At 38.2% G+C, this 19,290-nt stretch overlaps 1 protein-coding gene across 10 annotated transcripts in view; it reads left to right on the top strand.

The window, feature by feature from the left end:
- Positions 1 to 19,290, top strand: part of LOC117575649 (poly(U)-binding-splicing factor PUF60-B) — a 131,662-nt gene that overhangs the window by 86,884 nt on the left and 25,488 nt on the right. For 4 of the 10 annotated variants that reach the window (XM_052007801.1, XM_052007798.1, XM_034259932.2 and 1 more), the window contains 2 exons: positions 1,150 to 1,194; positions 13,385 to 13,438. The exons of 2 other annotated variants lie outside the window; for them this stretch is intronic. In XM_052007801.1, the coding sequence (XP_051863761.1) occupies positions 1,150 to 1,194; positions 13,385 to 13,438 (99 nt within the window). The remainder of the gene's footprint in view (positions 1 to 1,149; positions 1,195 to 13,384; positions 13,439 to 19,290) is intronic. 4 more of the 10 variants (XM_052007802.1, XM_052007800.1, XM_052007803.1 and 1 more) reach the window with 2 other exon arrangements.

Here is a 19,290-nt window from a genome sequence, read left to right as displayed (position 1 = left end):
TTCACTCTGTATAACTTTTTCAGGCTGCTGGGCTAACACACTTGTTTATTTATTTTTAAAATGTAATATAAATAATAAAACGTATCTGTATGTTTGATTTTCATTAGCGTTTTGCGCATATACTTGGCTGTGTGTGTGTGCGTGTGTGTGTGGGTGCCAGTGGTCATGCTTAAACATATTGGTTTGGGTCGCAATTAATTAATTAATTAAATATTATTGTTTTCCTGTTGGCCACAAACATGCTTGCATTTTACATCAACATTTTTAACATAAAATTGCAATCGAGTATTTTATTATATTTATTGCTTTACAAGTAGTCGACGTAGCCAATGTTTTGTACATTGTACCGGTTGTTGTCTTTAGTGTTTATAAATATAAAATTGAATAAATTGGCAAAAAGTGCAGCGAATCGATGCAAATTGGAATTGAATTGGCGCTTGTCGTGTTCTAAGTGCTCACAAATTAATTGCAATAAAATTAAACTCAAACTGCATTGAACAAAACTCAATCATAGTCGATGCTTGACTTGCGTTTATTTATTTAGTTATGAAATGAATTCTCTCTTTCTCTGTCTCTTTCTCTCTATCAATAAACGTCCACTAAGCATATCTCAACTACTTAACCCCCGTTTGCTTGTGTGTCTGAATACCCTGTAAATACACAACGAACTATGAATTTCTAACAAATTAAAACATGTTTTCGTATATTTGTGCATTTTGTAAATACCCATATTGAATAATTCATACATTTGATGCCAAAATAACAATAACAAATACTCTTTTTACACCCAAATAAAAGCATTCCTCAAAAGTGGTCGGCCATTTATATATAGTTTTGTCTTCTTATCGTTCTCCACATATTATCCACAATACATACGTATAACTATACTGCATATTACATATTATATACATCTAACTATGCATAGCAACTGTGCAACCAATGTAGTTTCGCATAGAGAGAATAACACCTGGTCCAACCATAACAAACAAATAAACTACAATTCGGCAATTCCATATTGATTGCCGAATTCCAAAAAAAAAAAAGAAACGTAAAATAAAAACCTCAAACCGACCATTAAAACATTGAGAGCAATGAAACATTTTTACCAGTGGCGACATTTTCTTTTCTGGTTTTTCTTTTATATTGCAGGTTTCAGACACCAATAAAAGCGTTTGCCTGCCTGACAGCCACAAGGTAAGCTCCAAAGCTGCTCACCACTGACACAAATAATCAAATAATTCCTACGTATACATAACCAACAACATGCCTACATAATTTCAATCCTAGTAGACTTTCCCATTACATCAATTCTATTCAAAATAAATAAATAGTTCCTTCCACCTTGCATATGTCGTTTTGTAGCGTCCTTTTTTATTGTGTGTTGTTGTTCTTATTGTCCTTTCCAATTGGCTAGAATTCAAATAATCAATTATCCAAATTGCATTCATTCAATTGATTCCATTTTGTAGTGTTAAGTAGATAATTAGATTTAGTAGAATTTTGTTATTGCTTCTCAAATCTTTTTAATCAAATCACAGATATAGTGTCTGCTGATTTATTTAGAACGAAATCTTATTTTAGATACTTTTGTTGATTTTTGACATTTACTCGTATTCCTTTCTCTGCTCTCTTTTGGTATCAACTTAAGTACAAATTTTGCATTCCTATTTTATAAAGAAACCATTTTCATATTTTCTCACTTCTAATAATTCAATAATTTATTCTACATAGTTTCCTTGGTCTTATGTTAACATTACGTATACGTAGTATGTCCTCTGCCAAGTAGTCTAAAACGACTACAGTTACGGTTACATTTATACTCGCATTGTGGCCAATAACCAAAGCCAACCAGCCACAAAAGGCATCTGTGTGTATTTTGCACTCATTTTCTTGGAACGCAACTAGCATTAGAATTGTTGCTGCACTTCGTCCAACTTCGTCTTGTGCGCCAAATGGGCTGCCTGCTGGGTTGAGTATGCGTTGAGGGCAACTGCAATTGTTATGATTTTATTGATATAGTGTGTATGTTGTTGGCACATCAAATTTGTTAAACTCTGAGAGCAACAAGCTAATCGGGTGCAAGAGGCGGAGCAGCATCGCAGAAGACAGCGGAGGCATCGTCTATGTTTCAATCTGAAAAGCCATTTTAATCTTTCATAAATGTGGCGTACGTGTTTATGGCTGGTGCGTGTCGATGTGTGAAAATGCGTGTGTGAACCATGTCTTAACATACACATTACTATTGTTGTTATTTGTAATTGTAGGCATTGCTAATCAGCGTCACGTTTCAGTTGTTGAATTTAAAAGGTCTTCGAGCTCATTGAAATGTAATTAGCAAGCAATACTTATGCCTATTGAATCGAACATAGCTTTAATTTCCTACCTGATTCTTGTGCTATAAATTCTGCAAAATTACCAATTCAAATGTAGCTAATGTTGGACTTGTTTCCTAACCTTTGTCTTTCTCAAGTGCAAGGTTAAGTCGACAACAAAACAATCCATTTCGTTGCCAATAGTAAAAATCGATTTTCATTTGATTGCAACTAATTGATTGTGCTTGCAATCATTCAATTGAGGCATTAAATTGTGTCTATAGACGAAAATCACAAGTGATGCATGCTGCAATCTGAGAATCTAGTTCTTTGATTGGAATATGTATATTAAAACAAGTAAGAAAGCTATAGTCAAGTATGCTCGACTAAAGGATATTTTAAGCATATTGGCACACATACAGACGGACATGGCTAGATCGTCTCGGCTCTTGACGCTGTTCAAGAATATATATATTTTATGGTGTCGAGATGATTCCCGCCTGGGACATATAGTACATTTCCTGCACAAAGTTAAAATGTTATGTTATAAATTTAAATTGCTGAATGAGTTAGTGTTCATGAGTAATAATGCATTTCCTAAGCTTTAAGTTCTAAAACTGAAAGCAACAATGCTATTGGATGCAATATAAACTGTGCGTATAAAAATAATTGAATAATCGCCATAGTAATCGGCGATAATGACAACACTTTAGCGCCATATTACACATCATAAAAAAGAGGCCATAACAACATCAATTACAAAAAGGCGCCCGACATGCACACAATCATTGCACTCACACACACACACACACACATAAGTATAGTACATCGAGCGAGGATAGCAGACATGAAGCGGCCATTGGCAATGACTTGGCAAAGCGCAAACTATGTGTGCATGTGTATGAATATGTGTGTCTCCAAACCACCCTCGCAGTGCACGCCTCCACACAAAACACAAACACAAACATTGTGGCATGTGCAATAATTTATCCGCTAATGTGTAATTATAAACAATTCTTGTTGTTTGTTATTTATAATGGCGTACACGAAAAAGAAAAAAACGAAACTAAACGTTTGTTTGTTTATTGTTGTTGTTATTTTAGTTTATGTTGTGGTTGTTGTTGTTGTTGTTGTTGGTGCGTTTGAAAATTGCATGCAAATTGTCGTGCGACGATTTTTAGCGAGGACACGAACCAGCCAGCCAACATTGTGTTGTGTTGCACAGGATGCGTGCAGGTGCCACATTTGCCACATGTCTGCCACCCGATATGAACACAGCTCTGGAATGCCAGCGATCAGCTGTTGTTATCGCTCGTCGCTGTTGTTGCTGTGAGTGTAGTTTTGTTAGGTGCGAAAATGTCATGCCGAACAAAATGGCGCTGAACACGCGACCAACTGCAGCGGCGGATACACTGTAACAAGCACTGAAAACAACTGACAGCCAACAATTGCGCAATTTAATTGTTTCGAAATTTATGCGCACACGCTTACCTGCGGTTCAACTAAAGCACCAGCTGTGCCAAAAATGTTGGCTGCACAAAATGCAGAGCACAGTAATTGTAATTGTTAACAATGCGCAAATTTGTTGACTCGTATTTAAACACATTATAAAAAACTATAGCATAGTTTTGTGGGCCAAGTGTAAGATGCACTTCAACGCAGTTCGACAACATTTTTAAAACTCAATTGTGCTGAAAAACACTGTTCTGAGAGCTTTTGACTGCATTACACAGTGTAAAACATCTGCAATTGTTGTCATTCTATTTGCAAGGGTTTTCCTTTTTGAAAGTGGTGCAAAAGAGATTTCACCTTTAACAATGCAGCTGCAACTGCGGCAAACCCAAAGCGTTGACACATATTACAAAGCCAACGCATGTCGCGGGACTGTTCCAATTATTGTCGGCCTTTTGGCCCTACCATTTTAAAGCGTTTTTTGTACGTTCTCTTATCCAGCCCTTTTACTGGTTTTGTGCACTGCTATAGAGTGACCAAAAAAAACCTATAGTCCAACGCACTCAAGCTGCGGCCCCACAGGATGTGTATTGTTACGGAAGGGCGGCGCATTTTTAACAACTTCCGCCGTTGGTTGAGTTTTCAGTTTGGACCCAGTTTTAATTACTCTCAGGTCAACGGGAGCGGAGCAGCGACAGAGGCAACAATCGAGCTCAGTATTTGCCGTATTTAGTTGGAGGAGACCCAGTTTCGGTTTTTGTTTACAAAGCCGTCGTTGTTTCTGTTTACTGTTCAGTTGTCTATATTTACGCACTTGACTGCATTTTGAGTTAAAATATTTATTTGGCTTGCTTGACCTTGCAGAAGATACCTTGATTTGTGTATTCAGTTTGAAAGTAAGCTGAAAAAAGGATTTGTATATATTTAATAAAATTACTTAGCCAAATGACAATATTTCATATTAATCTAATTTATTAAAACGACGAAGCGTGTGATTAAAAGTTCGTCTATCGTGATTTGGTTTCTATTTTCAAAAGGTCAGAACTCCAGTGAAATTACTAATATACACATTAGCATAGCTTTAGAGAGCTTTCATTACCCGAGGGATCTTGTTATTTTGTCTTATGTTTAAATAAAATTCTGCGTTTTCTGTTTGTGTTTCACTTTAATTTAAATTCGCGTACAGTCATTTGTCCCCCTCTGGCTAAGACTATTAATCAATATGAACAACATGGCCATTAAGTGCTGACTTTTCCATTGACAATGAGCAGCCACTTAATTTCCTATAGGCCGAAACGATTGCACTGCGTATACGTAATGTTGGCATTGACTTCATTTCCTTGAACGTTTGGCAAAAACAGAATTTATAAGCCGAAATCCCTTAGCTCAACTCAACTCAAATCCAAATCCAACGTCCATTTTTGCCAATTACTAACACAACAGATTGAAATTTCAATTTGAATGCTTGACATGAATTCTGAAAATTTTCGGTAGCAACAACACGCGATATTGTGATTGAAAGCCAACCTCACAGAGAGAGTGAGCGAACGAACAAGCGAGTGAGGACATTTGGCATTTATGACGCATACGCCGTGTGAATCGGCTGAAGCCAATGATGATGATTATGAGTATGAGAATGGGAATGGGAACGGGAATGGGCGACAATGATTTATACATTTGTAGCGCCTTCAGTGGAAAGTGCTTTATGCAAATTTTACGAATCGCGCATTCAATATACAGTTTGCCTTTGCGTTTGCTATTGCTGTTGCTCTCACCGTGTTAATGTTGTTGCTGTCTGCTGTTAGGTGTAAATATGCAAATGAACGTCTCATAATTTGTGCCAGGGAAATTACCAAATATGAACTACTACCTGTATCGCAAAGGGATATACACACGCCTCACACTTTTCGCCTGTGTGGACGAAGTTCTTAGGGGAGTCTGGTGTCAAGTTGTGCTGCTGCTGGGAGAAGTAAAAACTTTTGAATACAAACTTTGCAGCAAAAGTTTAAAGGACCGAGGCACAACGGGGGCAACAAGACGAAGTGCTCTAGTACTAGAAGTAAAACCTCAGTTGGACAAACTTTACCACCGCACACATGACCCATTAATAAGCGCACGGTATTTGATGGCAAGTTTTGTGCGCTGCGTTCGCTTTGGTCATTTCATTTTTGGTTCGCCCGTAGTGGGTGTTGCAGCGGGAAATATGTGGCACCCACTTCCATCGCTTTAACCACACTGGCGACTTGCCCAGCACGCGTTGTCAACATAAATTTTAGTCATGATTGCTGCTGCTGCTGGCAAAGTTCACACTTCCTTCCAAATGCGAATCCGTTTATCTATTTGAAAATATTCAGCGGAGAGTGCAACTGCATCTACTTATACTTTTAAGACGCTTAAAATAATCAATATTAAAGTACTAGTTTTAAAGCACTGAAAATAAGATTCAAGGACTACAAGATTGCAATCAATTTAAGAGAAGTTCACCCATATTTGACGTAATGAGCACTTAATCAATATGTTCTACATTATCTAATCGAAAAAGTCTGAAAGTGAATGCCTTGAAAGGTATCACACACACATGGAATGGAAATAAATCTGATGGATACGTCCAACTGATTGCTGAATAGATAAAGACTACACACACGTTGAGAGCTTCAATGGCAACTCGATGATGAGTCAAAAAGCGGAAACTATGAATAAGAATTTGCAAAGCACAGTGTGTGTCCACACACACGAGACACACAAAGTGTGCGCAATTTGTATGGATAGATCATGTGTGTGTGTGTGTGCTGGAAACATTTGTTACACTCGAAGGAAGTTGCAACATGGCAAAATGCCACACAGATAACACATCAATTGAACGATTTTAAATTTACAAAACTGTAGTTTAAAGCTTTTATTTATTGCCAAAGAAGTGTGAGCTCTTCTTGGTATAATAATGTTCCATTTTGGTTATCATAACAACAACTCTATCAGGGGTAGACCGTAGTCCGTAGACCATTTGACGTCAGCACCTTTTTGTCGGGTGACAGAAATTCAATTAAACTTTTGTTGAACTCCCACACGGCGTGTTTTTCGCCTCCATCTCCATCCCCGCCAGACTTGATTGTGTAACATGGCATAGCATGGTATAGCATCCGTTCAGAATCCAGTTAACATTCCCTCAACGACTCAACGAGTTTTGCACACAGTGTTTTATACAAATAGCAAGTCACGTTAATCCATTGCAATACCCCCCATTGGCCTTGTTCGTACGTGAGATCCAAGTTGAATATTTACTCACCGTGGGCTTTTTTAAATAAATATTTAACGTATTTTAATTGAAAATCTAAAAACTGCAATTAGCCAACTAATTTTTATATTCCGGTACGCTTTTTTCGTTCCTCATTTCATCATCACTTTGGCTCATAAATTTGTTACTCAATGTTTGCAATTAGGGCAAATGTTTTAAGTTTTCGCCCGAGAACGAAACACGTCAAATGGAAAATATTTGCTAAATTAATTGTAGCCAGTAGATGGGAAAGCAGACAGGCAGCTGTGCGCCCCGTCTCCTTCTCAAGCTAATTAAGTTAGGGGGGAAATGAACAGTGTTTTCTGGTACCAAAAACTCAATTCAGCAGCTAAGTAAGTGCGGCTTTAAAGTGCTTGAAGCTGTTTATGCCTTCGGGGCGCCAGCATCAGTTATATGGCTAGAAAAAGATCGCCATTAAAATTTTAATTTTGGCTAATTAAAAAATGCACAAACAAAATTTAAAATGCTTCAAAATGGCAAAGAGCAGCAGCAGATGTCAAGCGAGAACGTATAAATAAAATGTTGAGATAAAGGTTGTGAATAGAAATCGAATATACAATACTCTGTAATTAAGAGAAAAACAGAATTAATAAGATAAATAAAATGTAGGTAAAATTTATAATAATTTGTGATATTTTTTACAGTTGACGAATTTGAAATAAAATTTATCTAGAATTTATAATAATTTATGATATTTTTACTTAGAATCGTTATTGTACATTCAAAAAATTCTGTTTATTAAGAATGGGAATAATATGCAGTTGCTTGTTCAACATTTGCAGGGTACAAAGAAGGTCAAATAAATATTTAACAAGCAGCATATAAAACTGACGAATGAACGTACACACTCCCATGACGGACTCACTTTGAGAGCATAACGCACACTAGCTGCACACACACGCATACATACACACACACATACGCACTCTTGATAAGCAACCAGGAATTCTGCACTATTCAGCATTGAAAATGAAAAACAGCAACAGAAAAACAAAACGTAATAAATTCTTGGTTGTTTTTTTCCACATCGCGCTCTCTTTTTAGGAGATGCATTAAAATAGATACACCCACATGCATATATGTATATATTTAGACAAGCTTTGTAGCGGTATCGCTCGGTGGCACACAAAATGCGAACGGATTGTGGCTTGTGTGGTTTTCCATTAGCACAACACAGCAATTTGGCAATATTCCACTCTAGCAACTACCCTGCAAATGTTAATCCTCTCCTTACCTTTTGACAATTACGCTATGCTTTTTCTGCTATACCCACTTTTGGAGCCTCGGCTAGAGAGGGCATTAAACATTAGACACCGCCCATTGCACAACAACAATGGGAGACAGCAAAAGGCTGTCAGTTATACAATTGTTGTCTGTTGTCTGTGTCTGTGTCTGCTTATCAGCAACGCAGCTGCAGCTGCAATGGCTCGTTTATGCTGGACGTTGCCTGCTTTTAGGCGAAAACCACAGCGACGAACTGACTATGTAGTGGAAAAGTTTTTCGTGTATTCACAGCTTTCTCCTGCAGTTGGTTCATTGCACTCGCCATATTCACGCCCAACATGGCAAAAGCAAAGGCAAATTGCAATGCGCCAGACTTTTATTGCACGGAAATGACTTGAGCGTGGATTTGCGTGGGGTTCTCTACTAGACGGACCAAGTTTCCTGCCAGTTTCCCCAGACATAGAAAAGGAAATAGAAATATGTTGAAACATATACATATTACGTACACGTACGAGTTTGATAGGCCCTGCAATTGTCGCATGTCGAAACGCAGTAAAAAGCACCTTTCGAAAACTGAAAACTGAAAATGCGATAACCGAAAACTTCGATTATGGCAGCTCGTAAAATATTGTGCTAGGCTCTTCTCCGAGCATTTTATTACAGTTGTTCTGTTGACTCTTTACCCATGGAAAAGTCATAAAAATTCAATTACGTGTATGAGGCGTTGCAGGCCAAGTCAAAAAAATATTTGGGGGAATAAAAACCAAAAAAAAAAAAAAAGTGGAAAACAAAATAAGATGCTACATAAAAATAATGTAGATATAAAGAAATGTGACCCGTAAGTATGCCAGAATTTTATGTGCGGCTTCGCTCCGTGTTTGTGGCTTTGACACACATGCAAATTGTGTAGTCGTCTTCTATGCCTGGAAGTGAATGAGTGAGCGACTGCTTGACACAGGATGCATGCATAAATGCCTGAAATAGGATGCAAGCCTTACCCAAAAAGAAGGCAGCTCTTCAACAGCCCTCAAGCACCTAAAAGTATGTATGTATATGCATACAATAGAGAGGAAGACAAAGGCAAATGATGAAGATAAAGATGCTGTGCATAAACATGACAACAACAATAGCAAATGCAACAACGACAAAAAATGCATCAAAATTCAGTCAAGAATAAAATAAAATTTAGATGCTCTCAAGGAGAATTGTTTTGCAGCATTCAAAGCTGCTTGCTTAAAGCCAAGACTTTGAGATAGTGAAAAGAATAGAGAAAATACACAACCACCATTCAATTTCCTCTATTGCATCATTTGCTGAAAAAAGCACTTTCAATAGAGAGCCAAACTAAAATTTAAAGAAGGGTTTAGGAATTATTTCAGACTGATTTTTAATTATACCGAAATTTTAGCCAAAGTTTTGTGAAGTAGATACATCAACGCCTAGATTAATTCAGATTTAAGCTCAACAATGAAATAAAATAGTCGAAAAATGAATGCAAGACTAACAAAACTTTGCACAAATGAACATTTAAGAGTCAACCACATTCCACATGAGCAACACATGTTCTCGTTGTTTTCAACAACTGACAAACACTTAGACAAAGTTGTTTATGCTCCGTTCTATTCTCAGTTGGCATATTCTGCCAGCTTATGAAACAAAGTAACAGCAATCCAAGCTTCAGTTTAACCTCGCTAGGCAGTGTCTGCAGTTATTAACCTCTTTTGAGCACTCTCTCACTTGATGAACTATAAGCCTTTAGCTGCTTATGTGCGTGCATGCAAAAGAAATAAGAAAGCTACATTCGGGTGTGCTCGACTGTGAGTTACCTGCTACACATTTTGAATAAAAGCAAAACAGTCCGGTATTATTCTTAAACATATTCTGCAAAAATACTGAAATTACCAAAGGCTTTGTTCTTGGTATATTGATATAGTAGTACATCAAAATATATCAGATACAAAACTATTTCTTAAATGCCTTCTACATTTTTTATCCGATCACAACAAAATTCCGAGGAATCATAAATATTCTTGTTATTATTGTCTAAACCAAAACTCGTGTGTGGCAAAAATTTAAAAAAAATTTGATCTGCGTGCAAGCATAACAAATGTTGTAAAAAAAATTATAACTCTACCTCTGAGATCTTGGTGATCATACGGACAGACATACAGATGGACATGCTTATATCGTCTCAGCTGTTAACACTGACCATGAATATATATACTTCATGAGGTCGGAGATGCCTCATGATGCACAAAGTTAAAATACCCTTCTACCCTTCGAGTAGCAGGTATCAAAAAATGTAGCATACTTTTGCTGAGGATTGTGCTCTGTGACTCTGTCGAGCAGTGGAGCTGGGTCTGTTGTAGATGCTTGAGGCGGCGCCTTACGAGCTAAGCCAAGCTAAAGGCCGCACTTGTTTGCATTTGTATGGCTTTTAAGGCAGCACATAATTGACTTATGCTGGTTTTGCATTACAAGGAAAGCACACCCACACACACGTATCTGCTACACTTATAAAGCTGATATAGCTTCTGTAGCTGCTCAAGCTGATTGACAAGCCTTACGATTTTGACATGGCACCAAATTGTGGTTAATGCTTACCAGTGCCGCATCATCACACAACATTGATAGCAATCGAAACATGTCGCACACACACACACACACACACACCGACGCACGCACATTGAAACTGAAGTCAATTTAGTGAACTTCCTGACTGACTGCCGTGCTTCAAAGTGTCACATTCTTTGGGGAGGCACTCACAACTTGCTCGCATTTCGGTTTTGTCAATAAAATCGAGCCAATATTAAGCGTGACATAGAGAGGGAGAGAGAGAGAAAGGAGGGAAATGTTCTGGCCTAACGCATACTGAGCATTTGAAGACCATATCCCAATGCCAATGGCTTCTCCGTCTCCGTTTCTATTCGTGCTGCCTTCAGAGTGCCAAATGACATGTTTGATAAATTGCTTGATTAATGGACGTGCGTGCGTAAATACAGTTTAAGGACTTTGCAGTCAACTTTTAGGCTGTGCTCACATATCAATTGCAAACAGAAGCTAAGAGAAGAGACAACAGGGGCCATCACTTTATTCACTCTCCACATGGTCATCACATTAAAAATAATTTAGTGCTGCAAATATGCGAAAATCAAAGCGAACGCCCCGTCATAATCAGCAGAAAGCGATTGCGACAACGACTGTGAATGCGAACGTCAGTTGCGGGCCGCTGTTCATAAATCAACGAGATGCCACATTTCCGGGGCGCTCATTAAAAAATGAGCGCCATTTGCCAAAGAACAAAAATTGCATGTCGTACTGCTACTCCACCATCCACTATCCAACAGCCACCATCCACGCGCAACACCATCGCATCCACATCCTTTTCCATCTGCTTCTCGGCTTAAAACATGCATATGCATGTTGCAAGTGGATGTAGATGGGTTGAGCATGCGGATGAGAACAAGGATGAGGATGAGCACAAGGATGTGGCGTGTTGCGCAAGAGAGCTGCTGCTGCTGCTGCTGCTGCTGCTGCTGGTGTGGCAACTTCACTCCACTCGAAAAAAACTAACACGTCATAAATCTTGTAAAAGTATCCTTAAGCGTTCCTTTTGCCACAAAAACTCATCAAATAAAAGCCGACAAAAAAGAAAAAAGGGAATTTCTTATGCGCTGAGCGTACTCCAAATACCCTTTAAAATCACTTGTTGAGCTTGAATGTAATGTTCCTAGCAGAGAATATGACGAATACGAACGATATTTGTATTCTCTTTTCTTTTATACAACTATTCTTTATTTGATTTTCTACAACTATTACTTATTATATTTTATAAACGCAATTTATTTGGCTTGATTTTGTAATTGTTTTCTTTTAAAGCACTTGCCATGCCTTTATATTATTTTCAATTATTATTTTTTGATTTGAATATATACGAAACAAAGTTAAACTGTCTACCTCAAGGCATCAAGACGCATGCATCAAGAAATTTAGCTAGCGGGCACGAAATGTGCACAACCTGTTTGTCCTTCTGCAATATGTTTCTGTAGACGCTTCGCCATCTCTCTTTCATACTCTTCGTGATAGCTTCGTGTTAGTTTTGGACAAAAAGCGTAAAAAAGAAAGAAGTGTTTCCATTAGAAATCAAATTTTGCTAGCTAGCAAAAATCAATTCGACAAGCTCAAGAGACGGCACGTGCGTCTCGTCCTAGTCCTGCGTGTGTGTGTGTGTGTATCTTTTTTAATAAAACTTGTGACTTGGGTGTGATATTGATTGTGCGTCTTGAGTTTTAAAAAGGGATAGATTCAATGCTCACTGTGCAAAGTGTTTACATATTTTTGTCTACAACTAAAGTTGGCAAAGACACAACTTTAAGTGGATAGTCTTAGGTTAAGCTACACAGTGGCGGGATATGTAGTAAACAAAGAGCAACAGTTGCAGCCATGGAACTAGTTCAAAAAGTCCATCTCAACTTTGAAATTAGTTGGAGCAATTCGAAATGAAATGCTAAGAAACTTATCATCGGTAGTAAAAGAGTCGAGAAACTGCTGGAATAGTAATCGGCTAACCTTTAAATCATTTGGTTCGATTTAATGTTGAGTCATTAAACTGCTTGTAATCCAAGCTGTTGAGCTTGTTCCCCAGTCGTCGTCTTCGTCTTAGTCTTCGTCTTTTCTCTCAGAAGTACTCTTAAACTTCCGCTTTTCATTTGCTATTGCTGTTGCGCTTTTTATAGGTCTGATTATCTGTCCTGAGCTGCGTTTTACTTTGCAGTAGTTTGGTGTTTATCATGCTGGCAACAATAACATCCCCCGGCAACAACGTCCAAGCTCATTTTCCTTGTCCTTCAGCAAAAGGGAAATGCAATTTGCAGCATTAGATCACAGCATAATAAAATGAACTTTGCTTGTAAACGGTTTACAAAGAGCGTCAAGTATTGTACTTTAATCGAAATTTATCCTCGTAGTCTTTGTTAATATTTAAAACGTATTGTATTCTCACTTTTTCTATTATAGTCCTTCATTAGATTAGTTGATACCACCATATAATATAAAATTCTCATTATAATCGTATTTTTCTTCTCATTTTATTTGTCTCTTGCAGGTTAGTATCTATTGATAAGCTAAATACAATTACCGAAGAGCATCGCACGATGAGGTAAGCACATTAAATCTTCCAAATATAATCCGTTTGTGGCACGAAAGGAGATATAGTTCGGATAAGGGGCAAATAAATGCCAGCCTAGGTGGAAAGAAAAGTAACTGTTAAAGTCTTTATCTCTATGTGGTTCCTCATCATAAGCTGCTGGTTAGCTGTCTCTTTCGCTCCTCTCAGTGTAATCACATACGCTTTACTCTTTTAAGGCTTATTCAGAAAGTTTGCAAAGGCTGCCCAAATACATTGAGCAAAAACTCTGAAACTGGCAACGTGTTGTATACGTTATGTATTTAAGATTATTTTCATTTAATTTTCATAATGCTGTGGCAAAAGTTGCGCCTGTGCCAACAGGTTTTTTTTTTCATCCTTCCACCCCCGGATGCATTAAAATTTATCAAATCAACAAAAATAAAGCAACAACGTTACCGAAACGGTTTCCTCTCATTTCTAAAGCAAATAAAAACAAAAAATGTTATATGAACTTTTGACTGGATTTTGCTTGGCAGCTGCTTTAAAATTTCAAGTACTCATCGGCTTTCAAATTTAATGAATTTTGTGCTAAAAAAAAAAAAAGCAAAAGCAGAGAGAAACTCGCAAACTCTGATGAGCGCGCTACTTGAATTTGGCTTCGTTTCTTGGCAAGGCTCACATGGTGGTTCTGTAATTGGAATCTAAACGAGATGCTGCAGGGAAAGTAAAAGTATGCAATTTAGTTTGGCTTTAGTTCAAGTGGATAGATGGATGTATCGTTAGCCGTATAAAAGCGAAACACAGCTCTTTCATAACGAAGTGAAATTTCGATGGTGCTCTGGAGCTGGGGTAGTAATTGCATTTTTTATACGAGTCTGATTATGTGTTTTGCTCTTCATTTAAATTGTTGTTACATTGCAGAAGACAATAAAGATGAGCCAGATTACGAAATACTTTCTGGTTCTTTGTTCTCAACATCCGGCTTATCAAATAATTCTTCTTTTACTTACTAAAAGAGCTGTTAATTGATTATCCCATGATAAAACGTTATTAACAATACATGTAGTTGGGAATACACCGATTTATCTTGACTTTTCACGAAATACAGGCTGAATTAAAACGTAAAATGTGCTTAAATAGATACACATATTTTTTAATACGGTGAATATAACAATTGAATAACCATTTGGTAGCAGCAATTAAGCAATTTGTTTTAATTGTTAAGCGCTTTTTACACAAATGGCCTCAAAAGCGGAATTGAAAAAAGAGAATTTACAGAAAAAATTCCTTGTGCTGAATTGCTTAATTTTTACCCTGTACACATAGGTGTATCCATGTGTGTGTGTGATTGTTCCGCATTTTATAATGGTATGCGTGTGCAGAAATGAAATACAAACTCATGCCTTGCAATTTAAGTAAATAAAAGCAACTACGTGAGCTTCACTGTGTGGGTGAATTCACAAAAAAAAAAAGAATGAAACTGACTGTAAAAAAAAATACAGAAATCAGAAATGCCAACAAACGACAAAAATTGCGGTAGAGCATTTTGTCCCTTTTTCCAGACACTCCAACGAAATGCAAACCGAACCAAACCAAACCCAACTGTATGGTAAACTCTTACTCATACTTGTTCTCGGACTCTGCAAACTGAAACTGAATCTCAATGTGATTCAGACTCTTGGACACATGGCATATGCAACTTGCAATGTTTGCAGTGTGGATTGGCTGAGGCTGAGGCTGAGGTTGATGTGGAATGCAACTGAAATTGTCGTTGCTCTCCTACTTGGTTTGTGAATGTCATTGTTAAAAGTTGTTGCTTTCGCTTGACCCGGCCTGGAAAGCAGAGCGGCGATTACGATGGTGGCAAGGAATGGCAAAAATCATATTACTTGTGCAATGAATTATATTGTAGAGCACTTCAATTTGTATTGTGGCATGTCGAGAGTCTTTAGTTTTTCTTTATTTTTCCATTTTTTTTTTTTTTTGCTGTTTTGTTCGTTTTGTCAGAGAGTCCCTTGCGCATTTGCATACGAATCGTTACATTCGAATGGCATTCAATGTGTGTGTTTAATATTTGAAGTTCCGCATGAGAGAAACAGTCGCAAGGCAAACAATAATCTGTTAGCTTTGTGCGATTGCGTTTAAATTGTGTGTTTGTCTATGAACTTTAAAAGACTTGCAAACACTTTTAATGCACAAGTAAATTAGTTGCTTTTGGGCACAAATTGCAATTAAATACGCAATTATATGCAATTACTCTGCATAGTCATAAATAAATAATGAAACTTTTGTCATTGAGTCAATCTATTTTAATAATTCCGTCTACATTTCGCACACAGCTTTAAGAAAGCTGGCACTGTTGCACGTAGCGTATGCGCATTTTATTTGCTCGACCTCATTAAAAGCACAATACCAAAGGCAAAGGCAAACATCAACTTTAATTAAATTACGTTTTCGCAGACGTATGCTGATTGGCCAAATAATGGCTATGAAAAGTCAGTTTAGTTGTTGCCTAACTTGAGGCGTATTTAATGGGCCCAAGATGGTTAGTTGCCGCCTGGCTGCGTTTAAGTCAACTCTTTTTATGACCCCACTTGAAGGCGCTGTAGCAATTAAAATGCCAAGAGGTTGATGTTGATTTCTAGCCTACATTGTTGCTGCTGCCGTTGCTTGGTACGTCAGTTTTTCAATCAACTTTTGCACACTCGCACACACACATAAAAACAGGCTCACACACGTGTGCGTACTAATTTATTTAGCAGCCAATTGGCACGTAAAGGGTTAATTGTATGCCAGTCAGCAAAACTCGCACATTTGCCTAAGTATCTATCGATTCTGCATAACTTGCACATGCTCAACGCTCTTCGCTCTATAGAAATGCCAAGCTTCCTTTGCTTCTTTGCTTTTTTGCTCCGTTTCTCCTTTGCCGCGCACCCAAAGTCCTTTCGCCTTTCTGGCTACTTTCACACTTTACTTTAACGCCTCTATGTTACGGTCTTGCATGTTTGCTTGTTTGTTTTGGTTGCCATCGCTGCTGGTTTGCTGCGGGCTACCCACAGCTCATTAGGACTATCCACAAGCCATCGCATTGAAAGAAACCGCCCCGAACCCAAACATCGACATCATCGACCAACATCAAGCAATACACCAACCCCAATTCTCTCATCACAACAACTCTCTTATAAAAAGAGAACCGAATAAGCAGAATTTTCAAGTCAAGGGCTTGGCATATTTGCTCTTTGACCTTAGACTCTGGCCTTTGGATTATTTAAATGTAAATTAAGAATCACTCATACGCACCATTGCCACTACAAAAGTGCTGCAGCTGGCAACTGCTGGCTGGTTGCTGACAATAAAATAAAATAAAATAAATATGAAACCAATTGCATTTCATATATACATTTAACATATGCGCAACGAGTTAAAAGATACACTTGCAACTACTACAATAATAAATGGTATTTTACAAATATAAATCAATTTAAAATCAAGCACACAATTGCAGGTGTTTCAATTTCCACTATCAACCGATAAAAAAAAATGAAAAAAGAAAAACAACTTCCAACTATTAAATCAGCTTAAAACAATAAATTTTGTTAGCTTCTCTTGTGGGGCAAAAGGTGAAACTGTCTCTGTGTGCCACATATTGACTTTTAATTTGTCTGTCTGTGTGTGTGTTTGAGTGTTGCATGAATGGATGTTCGTAGTTGGCAGCGGTAACTTATTGATGCGGTTCCTCGACACAGCTCTAATTTAATTGCTCAAGCTGACAGCTGACGACGATGGCTGTTAACGTTAACTCGTTCTCTATCCACTGGACGCAAATCATTCGATAACTCAATCAGTGGGCAATAAAAGACTTCTTTGATGTATGAAGTTGCTTGGCAACCGATTGACAGGAAAGTGGAATAAAATACACACATTTTCATTGATACTTAGCAAAGCTAATTGCGATTGAATTGCATCGCTTGCACTTGCTATCATCATTCTAATTTGCTATCATCGAACAAACAAAAACCACATAAATCTGATTTAAATAAAAAAAAGAAATAAAACTACTTTTTGATATTGAAGCAAAACCTCTGCATTTTTTCCTCCCAGTTGCGCCCTCAAAATTTGTTCCCTTGGTCGCTTTGCAAAACTGACAGCGACAATGTCTCAATCTCTCACTCTCTTCTCTGTCGCCGTCTCACTCTCTCTTTATCTTTTTCTCTACTCCTGACTCACCCTCAGTTTGTTTACCTGTTCGCTGGTACAAACACGTAATCGAATAATCCAATTTGTTTGCGCAAAAACTGAAACTTTTTCGTAGGGCTTCAGGTAGTTTCAACCACCCCCCCAAGTACAATGCCCTCCCCGTCCCGCACAGTAACCTTATTCAGGTTTACAAACTAATTGTTTGAGTGTCTGCGTGGATTTCAGAGTTGTTCACATTGAAATTTGGCTCAAGTGGTTTACTGATTCTCTGTCCAATTGGATATTGTTTGTAAAATGATGTAATTGCTAGTTGGATTTTGTGACCTTCCGAGAGTTTATTATCAGTTTAGAAGCTAACTTTTTGAACTAACCCAATCTTATTACCTTATCTGCCAGTTACCAGCTTCAAACCTTTTATAATGCTTCTTTTTTGCAATGAATCATTTATGAGTGAGTGTGGTATTATGTTGAGCTTGGGACTTTTGCCTCACGGGGTTTCATTTGCTCGCCTTTCGTTGAAGAAGTACAATTTAATAATAGTCGAACCTGCAGCGACACCTTTCAACTGCGCTGTGGACACCCCGTTGAGGTGCTGAGCTGTTGCTATTGCCATTGCTATTGCTATTGCTATTGTTGCTCTACGGACATTTTGGCCTCCAACTGTTGGCAGTTTGGTTTGCCTTTGCCACAGTTTTGTGTGCTTTATGTGTGGCAATGGGTTTCATTGTTTCTGCTCTCTTACGTTCCTTTTCGTTTTGGATTTTTTTTTTTTTGCTCGTATGTTTGCTGTAGGTCAACAAACAAGCTGCAGGTTTCAGTTCTTTCTCTTGCTGTTTTGATGTTCTGTTGCTGTTACTATTTGAGCCTGCTGTTTACTAAACTCAAGGCAACAGTACTCAGAAGCTCTTGAAAATGTAATCTTTTGGCTCATTACAGCAATAAGAGAGTGCAAATGCATGCACATTGCTTTGCCAAGTAATGTGCAGTCTCTTCTCTGTCCTTCCCTCCCTTGCTCCCTCCGTCTTGTTTTAGTGCGTGCACGCCGGAAGCCATTGCGGGTTAAGCACGCACACCAACATCACTGGCAGGAAGCACTACTGACAGCCCAAGGAAGCAAAGTATGAGTCTACATTCAGGCTGGCAAACTGGCAGACTGACAAACTGTCAGACAGTCAGTGCAGGTAACGGAAGCGCGCGGTGCGACACTTTATGATACCTTGCGACTGCGTTGGCAACCGAAACTGAAACCAAAACCAAAAAAAAAAAAAGCCAAGCACAGAGAAAAAGAATAAAAGACACTGTTTGGGTCGGGGTTAGTCTGTCAGGAATTAGGAATGCATTGTGTCTGTTATGTTCTCTGCTCTGTCCTACTCTGCGCAGCTCAGTTCAGTTTAGTTCAGTTCAGTGCAGTTCATTTCAGTTCCATTCTGTGTTCTCTAAGTACGTAAATCAACTCTTTGCCAGCAGCGGCTTGGCTTTGACTGGAGAGGTGGGTCTACACATTTGAAGGGCTTCCAAGTGACGACTGTCTTTCTGCTGCTGCTGCTAACCTTTTTTTTACTGCTGCTGCTGCTTGCTGCTGCTCCCCACCCTTTTGGCTGGCAGCGTCTTGGTACAAATTAGCGAGTGTTTTGTTTTTGCTGTTTGTTTTGTTGCCACTGACAGGGCAGGGCAAGGCAGGCAGA

Source organism: Drosophila albomicans, chromosome 2R (genome assembly GCF_009650485.2).
Source record: "Drosophila albomicans strain 15112-1751.03 chromosome 2R, ASM965048v2, whole genome shotgun sequence".
NCBI classification, from domain to species: Eukaryota; Metazoa; Arthropoda; class Insecta; order Diptera; family Drosophilidae; genus Drosophila; species Drosophila albomicans.
Note: the sequence above shows the minus strand (reverse complement) of the source record. Positions and strands in the feature narration are given on the sequence as shown.